Below are 22,401 nucleotides of genomic sequence, written 5' to 3' on the forward strand. Positions count from 1 at the left end.
AATTTCAGCAACATGTGTAGCATTTCGTTGTTTTTGAATGTATCTAACAAGCTGAAATATGCAGTGGGTTAAACTATTTTTTAAGGTTAAACTCGTAAATAGGCTATATTACTAACGCCAATGACGTCATCAGTATGCGTGCTTTTTATTTAGGCTATTTGCTGAACCTATAGAGGCATCTACTGAAAAAAATGTTAAGGCAACAACATTAACAAACATTCAACATTGTTGGATTATGTAATGCGGGAAATATTGTTAATGCGCATTAAAAACCAGTATACACAACTCCTTATTAAAATAATAGCCATCCACTGTACATACTCATCTGATTAGCCTACTAATGTTTTAAAATGATTTTATATTCACTATATAAATGAATAACATTGCTTAATTTGTGCTTTAATGTATGAACTTTTTGCATTGTTTAGCATGACATCGTGCACATTTTTTCTTCTAAAAGTAAGAGATGACAACAATAAACATAATACAATGTGGTCTCCAATTAAAAAAAATGTTTATTTCTTTTTTGTGTGTGTGTGTTTTGTACATTGTATTTTGTCTCTCAGCCAGCCGTCTGCTAAGACGTACATTATGAAAATAACTTAATTGTGGAAAATTCCCTTCAAAACCAGCTCTGGTAATTTGAGTATGGGGTGTATCAATACAAAAGGCATAAATTTAACATGAATTAGAAAACATATATAAAATATAAAAGCAAAGTAGAAAAATAAAAGTAATACGTATAGACCAGCAACTTACATTCAATATTGTGTTTGGGTCATGAAATGTCTATTTTTTTAGGCAAAATGCAGAAAGTTTCAAATGTTCATATCGTATTATGATACAACTTATTAAATATGTATTTGCAGAGGCCTGCACACATTGACAAATAATAACTGTTAAACATAAAACAATTTAACTTGCAGCTTATTCAATTGATAAGTTTAAAACTTGCCAAATGTCTTAATATAGAACTGCGGTACCATTTTCAATAAAGGACGTTGGAATTTTTGTTCTTTCACTGAAAAAAACAACAAATAAAAAACTTAAGTTAAAAAGCTTTATTAATTTTTTAAGTTAAATCAAATTAGCTTTATGAGTCAGTTGAACTTAATTATATTGAACTGACCTAAAAATACAAGTGGATTTTTTGGGTCAGTTCAATATAATTAAGTTCAACTGACTCATAAAGCTAATTTGATTAACTTCAAAACTTAAGGCAGCTGAAATTGGTGACAGTGTTCACAATTCTTGTTCAAATTCATTAAAAACCTTAAAATTTTACTAAATGTAAGGAAAGTTCTAATGATTATACATGGATTGTTTTGGCAATCTTTAGACATTGTCTGCTTGTATCAACATATTCTCATAAATAGTCAATGTACTTTAATTTCCTGTCAATCCCAATTGTGTAAAAATGAAGTGTGGCTTTTATTTAATTGACAGTAAATATCTTTTACAAATTGCATGGACATAAAAAAGAATGTTGTCAAATAGTGTCTGGTTTTTAAAACCAGTTATGCTTTTTTATTTTGATTGAAATTTTGTTCTGTATATTTGATTCGAATTTCAGTTCATGGCTGAAAGTTCATGCGAATAGTGCAGCCCTTAATGCCGCAATGTTTCAAGGCATCAATACTGCTCAGCACTACAGAATTTCTACATGGATCAAAAAGATCTGCATTAGAAAAATGTGAGTAGGCAATATTCTGGAACATGTACTGAATATGCTTAGAAAATGATTAAATGTACAAATGGAATTAAAATCCTTTTAAAATAAAATCTAATCATCTGAAAACGCATTTTACAAACAAAAGTATTTCAGATGCCATAACAGTCTCCTCATTCCTCATCAAACCTGACAGTTTACAAGTACCACTTGGTTTTTATTGTAAATCGTACTGTAAATCATAGTTTCTTTGGTATACAGGTAATGTCATGTCCTTACAGGACACAAACAGTGAACCTCTACATTAAGTCATACTTAAGGACCGCATTTTAAAGTAAAAACTGAACAGGTTTGGTGCAGGTAGAGATGCAAGTAAATGTAACCAAGTGTTCATTCTCTCCATCTGACCTCTCCAGGTATCCTGGTGTCAGAAATGTACCCAATTATTGTTTTAGAAGTGTGACATTCATAATGCACAATATCTACTGTACATAAAGGAGCGTGTATATGAATTCAATTATAAATATCGATGTATTACTTATAGAGAAGTTCGAGGAAACAGGAACCAATACTGTCCTAAACCAAGCCTGCTAATCTGCAATGCTCGATGCTTGATAAAATCAAATTAGACCACCGCTGCTAACATTGTGAATCCCGAAAAGAGGTAAACGAAGAGGGTACAGCGATGGCTGTGGATAAATGATCAGCAGTGCCTTACAGGAGAAGTGTGCACTTGTGCTTTAAAGAGTTTTCGTCACGCCGTGCCACTGGCAGAGTATGAGAACTGTGGGAAGTGGGGTCTTCTATCGCTGCCAAACAACTCCATGTTTTCATCTGGGATAAAAGAAAGAAAACAATGTAATCTGCATAACAACGACTGTATTTGTTTATTGTATTTATATGATAGGAGTCTGTTGGGTAACACTAGACAAATTTTGAAAAACAGTGCCACAGATAATGGAATCATAGATGACCAACGCATTCAATTTTCATTCCAGTTCAGCATCCATCTATTTTTAAAAAACGCATCACCACTAGGTGGTGCCATCAGTATTAAGCAATAAAAACAGGTGTTTTAGCGTGAAATGTAAGACAGGGGGCAGCACCTTGGCCTGGGGGTGTGATGGTGATGGTCTGCCCTGTAAACTCCACATCAAAATAGCGAGTGTCTGTTTCTGAGGTCACCTGGGGCTTAAAGGGTGGAACAAGCTGTGGAGACAAACACAAACAGCGGCTTATTTTTGCTGTCTCCAGCTGTGACACAAAGACTTTATGTTATTACTATCCACCTTCTTCTCATAGACATCTTGCCATTCAATGCCTGCGAAGAACTTATGCAACATGATTTCTTTTGCATCGTCTGGTCCTCCACCTAACCTGGGGAATGAAAAAACAAGAACAATGGTCTCACGGCTGTGGTACGATGCCAGGGTGAGTAATTAATGACAGAACCTTCATTTTTCGGTCCACTATCCCATTTGTGGCCATTCAGAGAGGTCTCTCACCGCTGTTTCGGGTCCTTTTGAAGCAGGCCTGATAGCAATGATTTTGCCTCTGGGCCAAGCGTGCGGGGGAAGCGGATCTCCTCCATGAGGATTAACTCGAAGAGCTTCTCATGATCTTGGTTATAGAAGGGCAGCCGGCCGCACATCATCTCGTACATGACCACACCCAATCCCCACCAGTCCACTGCCCGACCGTAATCATTGTCCTCAAGAACCTGAGTGGGAACAGCACTCTCTCAGTGATGAGCATTGAGTTTGGAAAGCCACGGGAAAAAATAAAAGACCATTCCAAAATAATATTTCATTTTTATGAATTTACTATTTATAGGTACGTGTTTAGGTATAATGTTTTATTCTGTGAACTACTGACTTTATTTTTTCCAAATGTCAAATAAAAATAATTTTTCTATTTGCATTTATTTGCAGAAAATGAAAACTGGAGAAACAGGTGAAAGTAACAGAGAAGATGCTCCGTATTTTTTCAGACATCAAATGAAAACAAGTTCAGATTCTCTTAATAGGACTAGGTGTTATAATCCCACTATTTCAGCACAGTTGACTTGCCCAATAGGACATTTTCCACGCGTTATGCCTGACAGGGGAAGCAGTCAAGAATATGAATAGAGGAAAGAAGGTCTGAGTTTCACTGGTTCGTCGGGTAGGCATCCTCTGTGTTTGGGGGATAAATGATTATAGTATAGTATAGTATAGTATAGTATAATACATAGCATACTTACCATTCCTTGCCATTATCAGAGAGACATCTGATGAGTTGTGTGTCCCACTTTCATCACATTATCCTGAGTGAAAGATGCCTTTTGGTGAGGTGCTGCTGATAATGCCCTTTGTATGGTTCCCATCAATTCGACACTTCATCAGTTGTGCACCTCAGCCTCATTGGGTGTTTCGGCCCTTTATCACAAGACACCCTCAGCCAAGGGAGGCCCACACCTCAGTTGATCAGACCTGTGTGTGTGTCGCATTGTTACAAGGTCATCTGGCACCACAGCCATTGGCTTCTTCTTTCTGCACCACTGGCCAGTTCTTGATAATCCTCCACTGGACCTGTCCTCTGAGAGTGACCTATTTGTCAGCTATGGTGACCCCTGCATTTAACCCGTCCAGTGAGTAGTGAACTCATGCACTGCAAGTCGTGAACACACATACACCAGAAGATCACTGCAGCTCAAAGGCACCACAGTCGTTACCCGCCGGCCCTTCTCCAGACCTTTGGTATCACCTGCTTTTTCCATGCCACAGCCATTAATCCCCAAAGGTACCTCAACATCCCAGGGGCTTTCTTGTAGAGCCTGTATGGTATACCGTTGGGTCCAGGAGCTGAAGCTGATCTTGCCCGTTTTACTGCACACTCAACTTCGCTCCATTTAGGGGGTCTTGTGTCCATCTGGTGTTCTGGTAGCTGAATTGGTGGCATGTCCTCTGGAATGGAGATTGGCTCATGCCTCTGATTGTGGGAATACATTTTCCGTAGGTGTTCCTCAATATCTGTTATAGGTACTTTAAGGGTCCCAGTTTTCTCCTTGCTAAAGATGCTACCGACGAACTTGTAAGGATCTTTGTAGAAAGCGGTCCTGGTTCGCTCCTTCTTATGTTGCTTTCTCAAGCTCTCTGCTCTTCGCAACGAGGCCAGGCGATTTTTAATATCACCTTGTAGTGCCTCTAGGCCCTTCCTTTCCTCTTCTGTGGCCTTCTTCCACTGTTTCCTCAGGCTCCTCCTTTCTCTGACAAGTCTGTCGATTTCTTTTTGTCTCCTGGACTAAGGTCGGCCCGTCGTCTCCTTCTGTGACCTTGGGTTCTTGCTTTTCACTCCAAATCTCTCCACCCCATAGGTGTAGATGATCCGCCCCATCTTCTCCAGTTTTCTTTCGACATCTCCTTTTCGGCCTGCTAAAAGCTGGACGAGATCCGAGTCAATGGTTGCCCATTCTTTGTTGCAGGATTGAGGCCAAAGTATCTGAGGTCTTCCATCCATTTTCCTTTCTACTGCTGGGTAGTCTCCGGGTTGCTGGTAAGTTTATGCCTGGTTGGGCTTCGTCTGGGGTTCTGATCCACTTTTAAGCAACACAACAGTAATATTTCTACATGTATAAGTTCAAAACATTTTTTTCTTTTTCATGTGTTGTGTCATGCTGTCAGTCTTTCACACTGCTGTTGGGTGACTTTCTGTCACTCCTGAGGTTTGATTTTGTTGAAATTCAACAGACACTGGACTGGAATGACCACAATACATCTAGAAATTATGATTTGAAATGAAAATTTGGAATGGTCTCTTAAGTTTTTACGTGGCTGTATAGACGGTTTCAAATTGACACCATAAACGTTACTGCGCATGCGTGCATTCGTGAGCTGCATTTAACTTCCGGTTCACATTCACAAATAATAGAGTGCCTGTAGCTTATTTCTGATAACAAGCAAAACAAGACGAGAAGAACCGTTACTTGGCTAAACTTGTCTCTCCAATATTTTGAATTTAGACTGCGATTCCAGCCTCAACCGCTAGATGTCAATGTACCATACGGTTTCTTTAAATGTGACAAAACTACAGGACCCATTCTACAAATTGTTTTTTATATAAAATGAACACAACAAAATTCAACAAATCGCTTACTTAATACAATTATTATACAATAAAATAACAATACTAATATAATAACATAAATTAAATGAAATAAAATATAAATTATATTACTAGACACTAGCCAAACACAAACCGGAAGTTGGCTGCGGCTCAGGCTATATTTGACTTAATTTTAAATAAATTGTAAATGCATTTAAAATATTTTTTTGTGTATATTTAGAAAATGACTGTTGTCTAATGTTTTATTTTATTCGTCTTAAAAACAAATCATCAAAAAAGTCATTCATCGCTCATGACATTTTATATACCTCAGGAGCAAGATACTCCGGTGTACCACAGAACGTTTTCATTGTAGCTCCCTCTGTAATTCCCTCTTTACACAGACCAAAATCAGTGATCTTTATGTGGCCGTCCTTATCCAGCATTAGGTTCTCCAGCTACCAGAGAATAAATACATTCGTCATAATGTCACAGTGATGAAATAAGCAGCATTACACTTCAGTGCTCAACAATAAGGACTGCCCGACGGAACGGGGCCAGCAGGAGAGACCAATGAGACAGTTGTCTTCAACAATATTAGAAATGTATGTGAGTTGTGGTATCATAACCTTATTTATTAAGATTACATAATTAAAAATCAACAAACATACAAATGTGGCAGGGCCAGTAAAAATTTGAATCACTTGCCGGACCGGGCCAGTAGACAAAAATCCTTAGCGTTTAGCCCTGCACTTATTACAACCTTTAGCTTTGACAATTCTAAATATTAAACACAATTTCTTTTTGTTTTAAGTAATCTCACCTTTAGGTCTCTGTAAACTACGTTTTTCTCAGAATGGAGGTAGTCTAGGGCTGAGACGATCTCTGCGCCATAAAACCGTGCTCGCTCTTCTGAAAATACTCGATCTCGCGATAAATGGAAGAAAAGCTGCGATATAAGAAAACATTAAAACATCAAACCTAAAATCTATTTACTATATAGAATGACCTACATTTGCTTACTGCATTTCAACACGGTGTGGGAATTATAGAAATGATAATAATTTGATTAGCTTTTATAAACGAATCTTTCTAAGCTTCACCTTTACAAGAGCTCACCTCTCCTCCGTTTGCATACTCCATAACGAAACATAAGCGGTCATGAGTTTGAAAGGAATACTTGAGACCCTGTAAAGAGAGAAATAAAAAAATCTGATTTGGATTACGACAAAAATATCCCTCAATTTAACAAAGTTTATTAGTTATTCATTATTTCTGTATTTATAAACACATACACATAATTGTATATAATTAAAAAATATATAAAAATGAATAAATGTTTATATATCATTTAAATTGCATATAAATATAAATATATACATGTATACGTTTATAGATACAAAATAAATACACAGTGCACAGACGTTTTATGTAAACACAAACTGTAATTCTGAAAGTGATTAATCGTTGATTAATGAGAGGATGAACTGTAAAGCTCAAAAGCTTTATTTTTGTACTGAACCTTGAGCACACCTGTAATATGCCTTAATATGATAAAACCGCTTACTGTTAAAAAAGGGTGTTTGGAATTCTGAAGGACCCGGTTTTCAGTAAGTGTGTGAGCTACCTCATCCTACAAACAAGGAAATTAAGAAAAAACAATGTAAATAATGATATATTATGCATACTGTAGAGAAATTATTTTTCGTTTTATATTGGACTCACTATAACTAAAACACACTGGATTAAGATTTAAAATAAATACAAGGTAGAGAGAATAAAGGACCTACTTTTGCTACTATGACCTCCTTCTTGAGGATTTTCATGGCGTAGTATTTTCCCGTGGCTTTCTCTTTCACCAATATAACCTTCCCAAAAGTGCCTTTGCCCAAGAGTTTGAGGTATTCAAAGTCATGCATTGTCTACCCAACATAAAAAACAATCATTGCAATATACTGTATTACAGTAACCTTTCCAACGTGATTATGTAGTACGTGAAGTCGTGGACGCGCTACATGGAGGCACTCTGAGGCAGTGCATGCCATATATTTCTGTTCAAAAAGTTAAAAAAAAAAATCTTGGAAAATGACCAATTGTTTCGCTAGACAACACCCATTGACTGGTGTCGTTTCGAGCCTTTTGAAGCTGCGATGAAACTGAAATTTGGACCCTAACCAACAGCCCCTCGTTTAAGTGCACTATATGGATATGAACCCTGGAAAGCTTTCCTCAAAAGCCTCAATTTGTTTTCGACAGAAGAAATAAACACACGGACGGCTTGTATAACAGGTGGGTGAGTGAATTATCATGAAATGTTCATTTTAAAGTGAACTACTCCTTTAAATGGATACCAATGTTCACTTGAGAAAACAAACTTTTCAAAAATAAAGAAAACACATTGGCGAACAGTAACAATGGAATAACTTGACTGGTGTCTAACCACTTTGAGTCGAGGTTTGGACAGGTACATTTCCATTGGATCAGGTGAAGAGTCCATTCTTTCTTCCTCTTGCTTCTGTAGGCTATCTGCCACGGCCTGGATGGCCTTTGTCCATTCCCCCCTGCAGAAAAAAACTTATTAAAAAGCCTCATTACAAGTGTGAATTTTTTTTACATACATACTAGAACTGCAGCACACAATATTGCTTATATAGTGCACTCTATGCAGCATTCACTAAAAAGGAAATAGTAGACGTGCATTACCAAATCTAATGGACACAAACAAATGTGTTTTTGGGCATCACCAAGTAAAACCAAAGCATTTACATGTGTGTTTTAGCCATGTAATACTTTGTTTCATCGCTCATAAGTAAAAGCAAAAATGTATACTTTACATGATTTTGATGTTAATTTTTGTAACGTAAAATAGCTCATATGCTCATACGTAATGTTTTTATTGTGTTTTTATGGCTTAAATCAAAGTGATTAAATCATGAAGTGATTACACTCATTCTCTTCATGTCAACGTTACTCTTGTCCGATCTGTTCCATTGTGTTCGTTTTAGACGAAAACCGAAAATGGCATTTTCGACCCAAACACTTCCATTGTTGACTTTTTGGTGCTAACCATGCCATGTGTAAATACATTGGACATACAGTAAAGTAGGCTTCTGTCTTACAATCCTTAAGAGAACTACAGTACATAGAATAACACTAAATGAAAACATAGTTGCAGACTGGATTTAATGATAAACTATTACCACTACAGGGTTTGATATTTTCGACTTGTAGTGTGAGAGCCCTGGGATAAACTTTTCAAACTTTTGACTCCACCAACCTTTCCTCTGGCGTCTCAACATGAAAGGTGCGTTCAATAACCGTTGTCCACTGCAGGCACCGAATGATGAAAGTGTTTGGCTTTGGCCTTTCTGTCTTCATCAACTGACATTCTGAGGATAACAGAAAGAGAGAAGCGTGTGTGGGTTTCAACTATTTTGAGTTCACGTCTGTCAAGGAGGGATTAGGAAAGGTTGCAAATTAGAGAAAAGGACACAATACCTCTAAAATCACCCCTGGAAAACGACTACTTACGGGCCACTGAGAAGTTATTGAGTGGAGTTTCCAGCTGGTCAACATCTTGCGGCCGCTCTTTGTAACCAATAAATGTTCCGTCGCTCTTAAGCAGGAAATATCTTGGCCTCCATGTTTTTATGTATTCGCCTACAAATCCAAAAGAAAACACTTTCCTCAGTAGAACATCTTTAACAATCAAAAGAACTATTAAAATTTCACATTTAATATTAATTTTAATATTAAACTATATTAACATGTGTAAGTAAATTATGATTTGACAAATAACGTAACATAAAACAAACAATATTTGAATGTTTTTTAATTTATAATAATGTTTTATTTTAATGACGTTGACAGTTGGAATTAACAGTATGTATATTATATATACAGTACATATAAAATATACATACTATATTATATATGCGGAATAAAGAAGCGGTTGCTATGGTTACGCTACAGTATAGAACATAACATTGACTTTCATAGACCACAAATGTAACATTACAGCTATTAATACACTTACGTTACAGAGAATATTAGCAGTAAAGGGAAAAAAAGGTGACTGAAGACGCTATGACTATTATTGTACATAAACATGTAAAAAGAAAAACAGCCTCTAAATCCGCCTACAATCCATCAAATTGTTTTTTTTCGAAAATCCCGTATCGTTAGCTTCCAAGGGAGTAATGTGCATAGTTACTCCCTCTATTTTGAAATTAATCAGGTTTCGCGCATGCAGTGGCGTATCCATCGAAAGTCCGTCTAGTAATTCAAAATGCCAGCGGGAAATCTGACAGAACCTGTATTTCTTCAGAACCTCATGTCTGCAGAACAAATGCAATAGTTTTTCATTTCGCCATTTCTCAATCAACTGCATGATTCGAGAGCGGACTGTTATGTGTTATTTTATTGTTAATTCCATTTGAGACGCTGTCAAACACGTGCACATGAACAAAACTGAGGGAAAACTGGTAAATGTGTTTACATGCAACGCAAAATCTGGTTAAAGGGATACTTCACCAAAACATTTACATTTACTCACCTTCGAGTTATTCCAAATCTGTATAAATTTCTTTGTTCTGATGAAGAACATTTGGAAGTATGCTTATAACCCGACAGATTTTTCCCCTCGTTGACTAACATAGTAGGAAAAAATCCTTTATCATTTTTTTTTGTTCTGTTGAACACAAAAGAAGACATTTTGAAGTTCTGGGGTGCTTTTGACTACCATTGTATTTTTTCCTACTATGGTAGTCAATGGGGGGCAAAATCTGTCTGGTTATAAGCATATAAGAGATTCGGCTCTTGTGCACAATACGCATGGTCCTCTATTCGATCAAAACTTCTAACAAAGAACGATCTATGTTTCAAATAAGCGAGACGACGACAACTACTACTAGTAAGTTATTCCTTCTCCTCCTACTACTACTCCTTCTTCGTGCATCTTCAACTTAGCGATGATGCAAGCTGCCTCTAAAAAAAACACACGAAGAAGAACAACATATATACGAAACGTGCTTTGTAGAGCTGTTTGTCCGTTTATGGCTACTGTACAAAACATGGCAGTGCAACATGACGAATTCCATGTGTGTAGGCCCGCTTTGTACGTAGATAGAAAAAACGTATTCTAAGGTAATACAAACATCACGGTTCATTAAGTAAGGTCTTTATACACCTCTAAAGACATAGTTTTGTATATTATATTGTGGATTTCTGTCAATAGATCCTCCAAAAAATCCCACACTGGACCTTTAGTACTGTAATACGCTTCGCATATAAAACTACATTACGTGAAAAACCGGATATTTAATTGTAGGTAGGAGTTGGAAAGGGTGGTACTATTTCTATACTTCTGCGTATAGGCAGTCAGTATCAATAGTCGCCGCTCAAATTCTGGCTAACCACACAGGCTGCAACTAAACACCTACGACTGGTCCATTTCTTCTCATCAGGGAAGTACCAACACTACTTTAAGGTAAATTGTGAAGGGGCATCCCTGAGCGATGACAAAGAGAAGAAATAGAATTTTCATCATACCCAGCCAGCCTTTATTTGATCAGCTTACCTACGGCCATCAAAACAAACAGGAAGCTGCTGTTAAGTTCTGAATAACTCCTTCAAGATAAGCTTCATATAAACCCAACCAGAGAAAAACCAAATGCAAGAGCACATTATTAATCTAACTGAGCGAGGGTGTCATTTGTCATTGTCACTCACACAAACATGTACAAAAACAAAAGCAACAGTAGGAGGTCATGATGTTGTTTGGGGTTTTCATGGTTGTATTTTAATGTAGCCACATTAGTGAGACTTCTGGTAACCAACAGTCAGATTCTTGAAAACAGGAAGTGACACGGAAGATAACGTGGCCACATAAGCAGTTTAAAAATGAGCTACTGCTATTGCTGACTCATATCTGCACCGATACACACATCCAAACACACGCACAGTCCAATCATATCACACCATCGTCCAGCGAGTGTCTGCGTTCTAAATGCCTGTGTTTGTCAATGTCTCTTTATATACTTGGTTAACTAAAATATCTCAAATATAGCAACTTTAAATTAAAGCAGAAGACATTGTACAGAATAAAAGTTTTGGTTAAACACATTTAATATAGTTGGCCGACCTGTGGTAGATTATAGATTTCTATGCATACGAAAACACATTCAGTGTTTTAAAGCTTTTCAGAGATTTTTTGGTATTTGTTCTTCAAATCTACACACTGTATGTCACATCCAACATCGCTCACATTGTGCACCCTCCACGTCAAGTGTATTTTAAATGCAACTTCCAAAACAAAACTGCTACATTTGAACATTAAATAAGCATAAATGATTCATATAGATTATACATAGACATGAATTCACGTTTAGGCTAATATTTTCGAAAACCAGTGTTCTGGGATTTCCTTTTCTACGGTGTTGGAGCAGGCCCAGAACCTGAATTTTTTTTAAATATCTAATACAAAATAAACAAGCAATCTCAGCTTTAAAAAAAGAAAGAAAAGCATGAGACCATTTTTCCATCATCTATTTAAATATTGCTTTTTAGTTTATTAGAAAAAGATTATATTTACTGTTAGGGGAAACTCCAAAATTCAAGTAACAGATAAGAGTCAAATAAGTGTCAGCAATGCTTTTTCTTTCATCAGGTAAAAATTAAGAACCTTCCCCTAAAAATGTTAAACTCTAACAAGAGGGGTTTAGCATTTGATTTAAACAGCTCTCTGTGAGTATACATAATCAACAAGTTTGTGTGAAAGTAGTTCTGTTCCACATACTAACACTTAATGGCTTCATTCCACTGAAAAACAACAATTTGATTTGTAGGGAGCTGATCTTAAGTCAATACAAAGAATTAAAAAGTTTTAGGTAAACATCTTTGAATGACACACACCCAACTAAAAGAATGAACAAAAAGATGTTTAAAAAAATTCTGCATAACATCAACAGGTATTCAATAAAAAAAATTCAATACAGAATCCTGAGTGCCCCCAGGCCACACATAGAGAAAAAATAACTCCACAAATCCCTTGTGGGCTAAACAAGCCTGCCGCCACACTAAGCAGCATAAATCCAGGTGATGCAGAGCTCCTTTTCATCTGGGCCCAGAGTTCCATTACGGGTGGTGTCTGTCTGCATAGCTGAACTGGAATGACCTTCACTACAGAAGCACACAGCTCTGCACTGTCCAGCAGCTAATGCCTCACGGGCCAGGCAAACTGTGGCTGGTAAACACCCGGAGTGCCGCAGGGTTCGATATTCAGCCCTCCTACTGTTTTCTGCACAGCACATTTTTCTACATTTACGAAGCATGTTGTTGCGTCTGCCACCTTGGCGAGATGAATCTGATGCTCATTGGTTTGCAGTGACAGACAGACACGCCTCATAATTTCAATGTTTGCCCAATTTAACTAGTCTACTGCATCTAATATAACAAAGCACTTAGAAGCAGCCTGCAAGAAGGGAAATTCCATCAAGCACTATATTTTGGATGTGATTTTGCTGTTAACTGATTTGCATCATTTCTGTAGTAAATCAGGTGCTAAAACAATACAGCCAAGAGCATGCAAATAAACAACGTAGTTCATTCAGTTCATTCCCCTGAGTGTTCACAAGGATCATAATCACCTCGATAAACAACATGATCCAAAAGTAATAATGCAAGCAAAATATTGGCTAGTTTTCTTTAAAAAAAAAACAGTCATTAAAGCAACAACAGGAACTTTACCTCGCTTATGTAGCCAACCCTCTTTCACAATGACAACTTCACTCATTGTGGCCAGACAGAACCTGGAGCTGAAGGTGGGAACTTCTTGATGTCTTCAGTCTGGACATTCAGCAGGACTGGTGGCCTGTATGAAACAGAAGACAACAGTCAAACAAACAACAATCCCAACTTCATTTTTGTGGCTTGCACGAAAAAGATCTTGAAAGATTCACATTAGGGGTGTCACAATATACCGATATTGACAAAAAACATGATATTAAAATCCACGATTATTATTATAGAGTTAATTCTACTCATATTGTAATATGGTAAAATCTTCAGCAACCATTCAAAATATTGCTTTAAGAGTCACAATGGTTACAAACTCTCTCTGCCTCCATAAATTTGTACTCTAAGTTTGATTCATTGACCAAAACACAAAATAAACTAAAGTTGAATTTTACTGATGGCATTATTTATGTCTTTTTAAAAAACACTGCAAAAATGATCGCAATTATATTGTTATCATAAATTCTTAACCAAATCTGATATTGTGACAGCCCTAATTCACATCAATCATCTGTTGTAATCAAATAATTGCCAGAAATTAAGCATCTGCAGTTGGCCCCCATTAAAAGACAATATGAAAAAGACAATTTTTACCCAACGTTGGGCATTTTTTAAAGTGCTCAAACAAAAAAGCACAGTTGTATTTCATATCACTGGTGTCCATCTGATACCTTGTATCCCCATATGTGATCCTGGACAACAAATCCAGTTTTATGGGTCAATTGTGATATCATATACATCATCTGAAACAAAGCTGAATAAATAAGCTTTCCATTCATGTATGGTTTGTTAAGACTGGACAATATTTGGCCGAGATACAACTGTTAGAAACTCTGGAATCTGAGGGTGCAAAAAAATCGCCTTTAAAGTTGTCCATCAGTGGCGCTGTTGCAGGCTGTTGCTAAGAAGAAACATGTTTGTTTTTATGCTCTCTATTGGCTTACCACTGTAATGACGTTGTGGAGAGTAGATGAACCCTAAAGCTGAAATTCTAAGCTTTACATAGATACCAAACTTGAGTGGGTAATTCCCAAAGAGCGGGCAGCAGCGAGTGAAGTTTGTAGGCGTGTTTTCGGCCATTTTTGTTAGCGATTTAGCTGCATACAATCACAGAAATAAAGTTTTGATATATTTACGGTAGGAAATTTACAAAATATCTTAATAGAACATGATTATAATCACACTATAATTTTGACCCATACAATGTTTTATTGGCTTTTGACAAAAATATTCCCGTGTTATACTTAAGACTGGTTTGGTGGTCCAGTGTCACATATTTTTCATTGTGCAATAAATCACTACTATAAGTCACCCTTTATGATTTTCAATGGGTTTTGCAAATATATAAACAATAAAAAGTATTAAAAGTGCTTGTCAACTTTGACAACACAGTCTTTAATCATTTAAAAAGTACAGGGGTTTTTCCGTTTCCTGAAAAACAGCAAATTTGGACATCCAAGGTTTTGGAAGGACAGTGAATATATGTCCTAATGAGTTACGCTCCTGTCATATTTAAATCGCAATAGCAGTTACTCATCTGCTATTTCACTTTCTCTCTGTCACGTATGAAGCCTAGCAAAATTAAAATAAAATCATGTTTGCCTTTGCATTTGTGTTGGCGTGGCATTATACTATGGCACATGTTTGCATTTTAATATCTGATAACTAAAATTCTGCCACTAAAAACACCCACTCACCAGTGACTATCTTCCAGAATCCCACCTGCACCCCGACTCCACCTATCCAGTTTTCTCAATTATGCCTACAAGATTTCATTTAGTTAGATCTGAAGTGGAGTTAAATTTGTTAACCCGAACTTGTAAAGCTAGTTATAAACAGTGGCCTGAACATCAATGCACCAGCATAGATAACATAACGCAACATACAGTTCTGTATGCTGGTGAGCAGCAGTCTTTTCAAAAATGTTCAGCCCGTTCAAAAATGACGTATCCAAATGTTGCATTGCAGTTTTAATCAACTAAAAAGCACAACAGTTTTATAATAAGCTGAGTAAAGTTTCTGAGGTCTGTCAATAGAAACCTGCGCCCTTGATGCACCCCACAGCTATGTAGCCTCTGGCTGCTTGGAATGCGGTTAGAACGACTGGCGTTCCCCAGCTTTGGAACCGTCTGGAACAACCTTACGTGACCCTCCCCTCCCCCTGCCTTCTGCAACGAAAATCAGCTCCTCTGAAACGCAGGTATTCCTCTGACACAAACACACACATGCTAGCACAAAGCAAACCGTCACCGAGACTGCCGAGCAAAAAGACAGCGAAGCGAAAGAAAAGCTAGCCGACATGCAACGAGAACACACACTGAAGAATCACTTACTCACAACGATGTCAAGAAAATACCAGACCCAGACACTAATACCTCCTATCTCTCTGTCTGTCTGTCACACACACAAAGTCTCACACACGCCAGGAAAGTCTCATGTGCGTAGAATTGACTGTCAACCTCTAGTGCTGCCACTGCAACCCGTCTCTGAGCACGGCCCCTCCCAAAAGCCACCATGCTGCGGGAGAAAGAGAGGGAGTAAAAAAGAAAAGTGGGCGGGCGGCCAAGCTTGTGCTCACTGCAGCACTCCATATGAACTCAATGGCCTCACAGAGGGTCACGTGGCATGGATGAAGCGAGACAGAGAGAGAAAGAGGCCCCCGGGGAGGCCACTGAGGCCACCCGTCTCATTCAACATTTCATACGTGCTCGTGGCTTCAGGATAGGAAGCGTGCGAGGAAAACACGTAACACATAAGGCAGAATATAAGAACGCAATTAATGTGTGAATTAATGGGCATGATCTACTGTACCAGATCAAAGGCAAGGCAAGGCGAAATTGATTTCTATAGCACGTTTAAAACAGCTGACCAAAGTGCTGTACAATAAAACATCGGTTCGCAGACAAAATTACACAGAAATACAGAAAATGAAACACAGTACACATACAATGATAACAGATTAAAAAGCTAAAGAGAAAAAGTACGTTTTAAGATGAGATTTAAATCTTCCAATATCCGGAGACAGCCTGATATAAGCTGCTAGGTCATTCCACAATCGGGGGAATCAAATGGAAAACTGTTTTCCAAATACAACTTCTGAATTATTCTAGGCAAATAACACAACCCTGAATTACTGCTTTTAGACGGCTGTTTGTTTTTATGTTGGGTTTCTAGGCAACCGCTATCCCCTTGGTTGAGAACGGACCACCTTGAGAGAACAGCCAGATTTTTCAGTCCGAGGTTGAGAGGGTTTTCCTTTAAGAATTTCCCAAAAGGAGGACGGACGTGCTTTGTTCTCTCAACAACTTGAGACAGCCTTTGAACAATGAGTTCCAATTACAGAAAAGATGCATGAATTTCACATGTAATCACATGGGTTTGAAATGGCATGGGGACTCACTTTCACTTTTTTCAAAGGATCAACTTTCCACATCGATACTACATTTCTGAACTACATACCCGTGAACCCGGTATACCCCAAATCCGTTACCCCAGAGTGCCCCGAGCTTGCTGAAAGGGCTGTAGTAGCCTTGGCACTGGATTGTGCCTGGGGGGCCACCTCGCCCCTGGAATTTCCCCAAGTATTTTTTTGGGGGGGCAGTGTAGGGACGAAATGACCGTCCTGGGATACACGAACATGGACATGAGGACCGATGGCCTTAGGAGACCTCGATACGCCGCAGTCGTGTTGGGTCTCTTTAGTCTCCTGGCCACGAACGCGGTGGACGTTCCCAGCTCCTCATTTCCTGGCTCCACCATCACTGCCAAGGCAGCCTTCAGCCTCTGCTTCTCCGATAAGAACTGGATGGCAACTGCAGCCGTCAGCCTTTGCTTCTCCGATAGGACCTTGACGGCCATAGCAGCCGTCAGCCTCTGCTTCTCTGATAAGACCTTGACAGCCACGGCAGCCGTCAGCCTCTGCTTCTCCGGCAACACCTTCACGGCCACGACGGCCATGGTGGTTAGGCGCTACCCCAGACTCTGGCCTTCCGAGGTCCCGGCATTATCCTTGCTGCCCGAACCGCCGGATCCCCCTAGACCTTCAGGCCGTGAGTCTCGTCCTGGAGGCTTCCTGTCCCATTCTATCCCATGTCCCCTGCACTAGCCTCCAGGATGCCCACCCCCCTCCCCAGTTGTTGCCTTGTGGGCGAGAGGTCACGCCTTCTGGGAGGGGAGAGTACTGTAACGCTTCTGTCTGCCCCCTTGTGTTCTCAGTCAGTTTCCCCCTGTTTTACACCTTGGACTCCCTTTCATTGCACCTTTTTCCCCATGGACTTCATTCCCCATAATGCATTGCACTCCATCGCCCATCCTTGATTTCACCTGCACCTGACACACATTATCTGGACCCTATATATGTTTGCCTTTTCCCATTGTTCTTTGTCAAGCATTATTGTCCTGTGTTGTTTACTTCTTGTCGGTACCTGTCATCTGTGGAATACTTACCTGTTTTCGGAATTACCTGTTTTGGAGACATGATTGGATTATCTGTGGAATTAAGTCTGTTTTTGAACGTTTTCTGAGGAACACTTACCTGTTTGATTTACCTGTTTTTTCTAGCCCCTTGTTTTCACTTTGACTCTCTCATTAAACACTTTTCCCTGGATTTCCGTGGTATGCTCGTCTATTTGACCCCTTCAATCGTGACAGTTAGTAAAATAAACATTAGATTAACAATTAATAAATAATGTAAAAATATACCTCATTGTTTAGGATTGTTCAATTTAACTTTTAATAAAACAAAAAAAATGTAGGGCCTTATTATGGCAGTTTTTTCCTGTGGTATCGAAAATGGTATTTAATATCGATAGAAATTCCAGTATCGTGACAACACTATATAGTGTTAAACTGAAAGAGGAAGTTCTTTTGGACTAGCTTTAGATCACCGTTATACGTCATCCAAAGTGGTCTATACGTAACTTTTTGAATTTTTTAATAATTCAGTAATTGCAAAATATTTCTATATGCATATTGCTATCTGCACATTTGCGATATTTCGAAATATGTTGCACAGCCCTATTATTAATTAATTTAATGACTATTAATATCGAACATCAAGCTGGTGATGTTTCTTAACATTTTGTCTACACAGAGCAAAAAAGAATTGCATTTTTCTGTCCTTTTTTGATTGACAGGATATATTTTTTAACTATCGGCCAATACCAATTACTGTCCGATATATCGGTGCATTTCTATTAATTATTATGATTATAATTTTTATTACGTTTTATATAAAACATCCACATGATTCTCAAAACTCACAACAGTTTTAATGTTAATTTGCCTTGAATTGCCTGTAAACATATTCATAAAAATAATATGCCTTTGAACATATAAATGAACAGCACTAATTGACAATTTCAGTGAAATGCTTTAAATGTGTCAGTCCCGATTATGTGAAGAAGAATTAAGATCAGTTTACTGAACAAACATCGATTTGTTACAGTTCCCAAAATAAAAATTGTTGCATGATAAATGTTTGCATTTTCAATACTATTTTTAAATATTTGTGGTGTTTTCAAAAATGACGACAACAAACTAAACAGCAGGCCAAACAACGCAATGCATTGAATGTAGTTTCATAATGAACTCGCTGACCTCGTTCTTGTCATCTGAACTAAACTCCTCTTCTTCAACACTTCTGAACTCCCTATTGTAACGGATCGCTGTCCGTCATAAGATGAAGTTCTTGTTCATTTGGTTTGAGCTTTTACATCTCCGAACATCGTTTACGCTTTTTCTTAGTTCAGAACCCATGTTGAACATATGTTCATACCAGACCAGAACCCATAGGCTACTTTTCAAACGTAAATTCGTCGTTTGAAACGCAATGATATCTCAAAATACATATAGGCTATATGTGCATCATACCCCAACACTTCAGACGCGACTTTGGTTCATTAACTTCACTTCACAGAGTCCTCAGTCGTCTTATCGTGCATCCAATTTCCATCAATGTTGTCGGTGCTGCACGACACGTCCCGCTTCTATGATCCCTCTCTCCAGCCTGTCGTGTTCATCATCCTCCTGCTCGTTCACATAGCTTTTCCTCCGCGCGTTCACGAGATTTCAGTGGGATGCTGTCAGAGGGCAATGAGTTGCGCATGTAAGTGACGTCAGGTTTCATTATACAGACCTACACATTTCCTCGAAGATCTTATGTTGCATTGTAAAAAAGAACAACTTTGCAATCAGAGGATGCTGGTCACATTACTTAAGACAAAAAAAGCTGCACAAGTGCTAAAAACCTATTGATTATGAAAGACTTTTCAACTTAACTTTTCAGAACTACGAAATGTGATCCCAAAATATCAATAAATGTGCTTATGCATTATGTGTAGAATGTAGATCTCTTTGTTGTGTAAAATTTATACATCAGTGACAAAATTCAAGTTTCTAAAACAAACATACAACCAAACAAAAAATCTCATCTTAATTTATGACGATTAAAAATGAGCTAAAAAATAAGAACATTTTCAGAGCAGTTGTTTTGTATGTTGGTTTTCAGAACCTAGTCCAAAGAAATGAAAATAAGTGAATTATTTTAACATTCTATTCTCAAACTGAAATTTTGGAAGCATTCTATTCTGTTTGGGCACTTTGTTGATTCAAGTTACGTGTTTCAGTTGTTATTAATTTATATGATGTGGGCTATCCATATTCATTTATTTCATTATTAAATAAATATGCTTGGATATTTTGCCTTTGTTTGTTACCTTTTACATTCTTGCTCAAGAAAACGATTCAAAATAAGGTGTTTGCTTAAACAGAAACTCACTTTGAGCATACTTGAGAAATATTCACTGAATGAAGTGTGGAGTAAAACACCATCTACACCTATAGATACCATTGGAAAACCCCTGTATGAAAGCCACTTGTTGTTTAAAGAGGAACCTTTTGCAACTCGCTAAATGTGTCTTCTGCACTTCATGATAAGATGTTGGCCTAAGGGGTGTCCTAAGAATTGAAAACTATGTTTTCCCTTATACTTTGTATATACACCATGGCACTTAACTTCATACTGCTCGTCTGAACAGTAGTTACAAAAGCTACTCTTCAGGCTATTCAGAGAATACTGCTTCCCTGTCTCACGTATGCCCTTTTCATTGTTGAAAGTGAAATTACCATCTCCTGCCTCTTCAGGACAAGAGCTGATGGAATCAGTGCTGTGGTTAGAAACTAATGCCGAATGTTGTTTTGTTATGCACACAAATTCTACCTAAATCAGAAGTGTACTCCAATCATGTTCAGTGTATCCGTTTAGAGAAGATAAATAGAAAACATAAACAGATTTCTTGTGTCGAGAATTCAGATAGTTAGTAAACATGACACAGACTACTAAATTACATTTTAAAGAATTTAAATTTCTGTTTGAAATAGGCTAATGTTATTATGCTGTAAAACACATTATGCAACTTTATACTCTCCTAACTCGAAGATGTTGACTAGAAATGTTTGAAATTTGTGTGGAAAACCGTTCCCTTCAAACGTTTTTACACAGTGAAACTAAACAGGTTAAGTTGCATGAACATAGAACCTTAATTGAATTATTCGCTAAATCAAGTTCACGTAGATTTGTCTTCAAATAATTCGTTCAGAATCCAAAACCTCACATAAAATATTTATTTTTTCCACTGAAAGCGCTGTTTTTGACAGTACTCGATTGATGATAAATCCCATATCCATTATAACACAAAAATCATGACTGACTTTTAAAATTATAATGAATAATAATTAGAGCTAAGACCTCTTAGACCTCTTATTTTCAACTATTTAAGTGCCCCATCAGTTCTTATTCTTAAACCAGCATAAATAACCAAAATGTTGTGATAAACTGAGATTATTTTTTACCTTTTAACTTACTATTATTTTTTTTTATGAACCATGTGGTGCGTATTTTGTCTTGCTGTATGGCAAATTGCCAAATGATTTGTCATTGTGTGGCCAATTTCTAAATTCTACATTTTGCTTAAACCTGATGTGGATGTCAAAAAAAGCACCTTTTAGATACTAATGACAACAGCAAAGCATTTAAAGCATGTTTTTAAATATGACAGAAAATATAAAGTGTATCTTTATGATGAAACCTATATCACTGAAGACACAATTATTAGAATTTTTTCCATGCAACTGCTCAATCAGTTTGTTTTTTTATTTTAATATTTTGCTAAAATTAAACACGTTTTAATAAAAATGCTGTCATAAAGACTGTGTTCTAGGTAGAAATGTGTGTTGGTACATCTGTGACCCCAGAGCCCTGTGTAGAGATTTCATCAACACCTAAGGCTATAGTTCCATGGCCTTTATTCTGGTGGTTTCTACCATAACATTACATTAATGGTTCAAAAATGCATCTTGCTAAAGAACAGCAGGGTCAAATGTAAGACGTCTTGTTACCTGGAGCTCAAATCCACTCACACTAATCCATTTATGTGTTTTGGACACTGCAAATTGTAGTTAAGGCTCCCTCAGGTATTGTAACAGGCATACATTTGATTTTCCAGGGAAGCAAAAGTTACATTTGGAGGTCAATGCTGTTAATGTTTTCACAAACTGTTGTAATGTATGGCTTGACAGCACTGTTTGCCAAGTTATAAGTTTGGATATTAATCAGTTAGTCAAAATGCCAATCACCTACAAAAGAAAAATGTATGGGAATATACTAGAAAATATAATGCAATATATTAAATAATACATTTCCATACATTGTAACTAAGTGCTTATATTTTTCAATATATGAAAAGCAGCAATGTCTTATTATTTAATATATTACAAATGTATTTAATAAAATTTCAAATATATATAATAAACAGTTTAATATATCATATTTATGTTTGTGTCTAATGGAAATGAAT

The 22,401-nt window shown here is 37.4% G+C and overlaps 1 protein-coding gene across 5 annotated transcripts; it reads right to left on the minus strand.

Moving 5' to 3' along the window:
• Positions 1–497: 497 nt before the first annotated feature.
• On the minus strand, positions 498–19,590 carry LOC130565792 (RAC-alpha serine/threonine-protein kinase). Of its 5 annotated transcripts, none has more exons than XM_057352861.1 (14): positions 19,418–19,590; positions 13,499–13,622; positions 9,284–9,412; positions 9,030–9,141; positions 8,193–8,313; positions 7,543–7,674; positions 7,320–7,385; positions 6,872–6,940; positions 6,576–6,701; positions 6,082–6,210; positions 3,175–3,389; positions 2,959–3,046; positions 2,776–2,878; positions 498–2,503 (listed from the first exon to the last, which is right to left on the minus strand). In XM_057352861.1, the coding sequence occupies exons 2-14, from the start codon at positions 13,542–13,544 to the stop codon at positions 2,424–2,426; spliced, it is 1,416 nt and encodes a 471-aa protein (XP_057208844.1). In that variant the 5' UTR covers positions 13,545–13,622; positions 19,418–19,590; the 3' UTR covers positions 498–2,423. The 5 variants fall into 5 exon arrangements, with proteins under 5 accessions (XP_057208844.1, XP_057208845.1, XP_057208843.1 ...); XM_057352862.1 differs by lacking the exon at positions 19,418–19,590 and adding an exon at positions 15,884–16,087; XM_057352860.1 differs by lacking the exon at positions 19,418–19,590 and adding an exon at positions 15,880–16,087.
• Positions 19,591–22,401: the final 2,811 nt, after the last annotated feature.

This window comes from Triplophysa rosa, linkage group LG15 (genome assembly GCF_024868665.1).
Source record: "Triplophysa rosa linkage group LG15, Trosa_1v2, whole genome shotgun sequence".
Taxonomy (NCBI): domain Eukaryota; kingdom Metazoa; phylum Chordata; class Actinopteri; order Cypriniformes; family Nemacheilidae; genus Triplophysa; species Triplophysa rosa.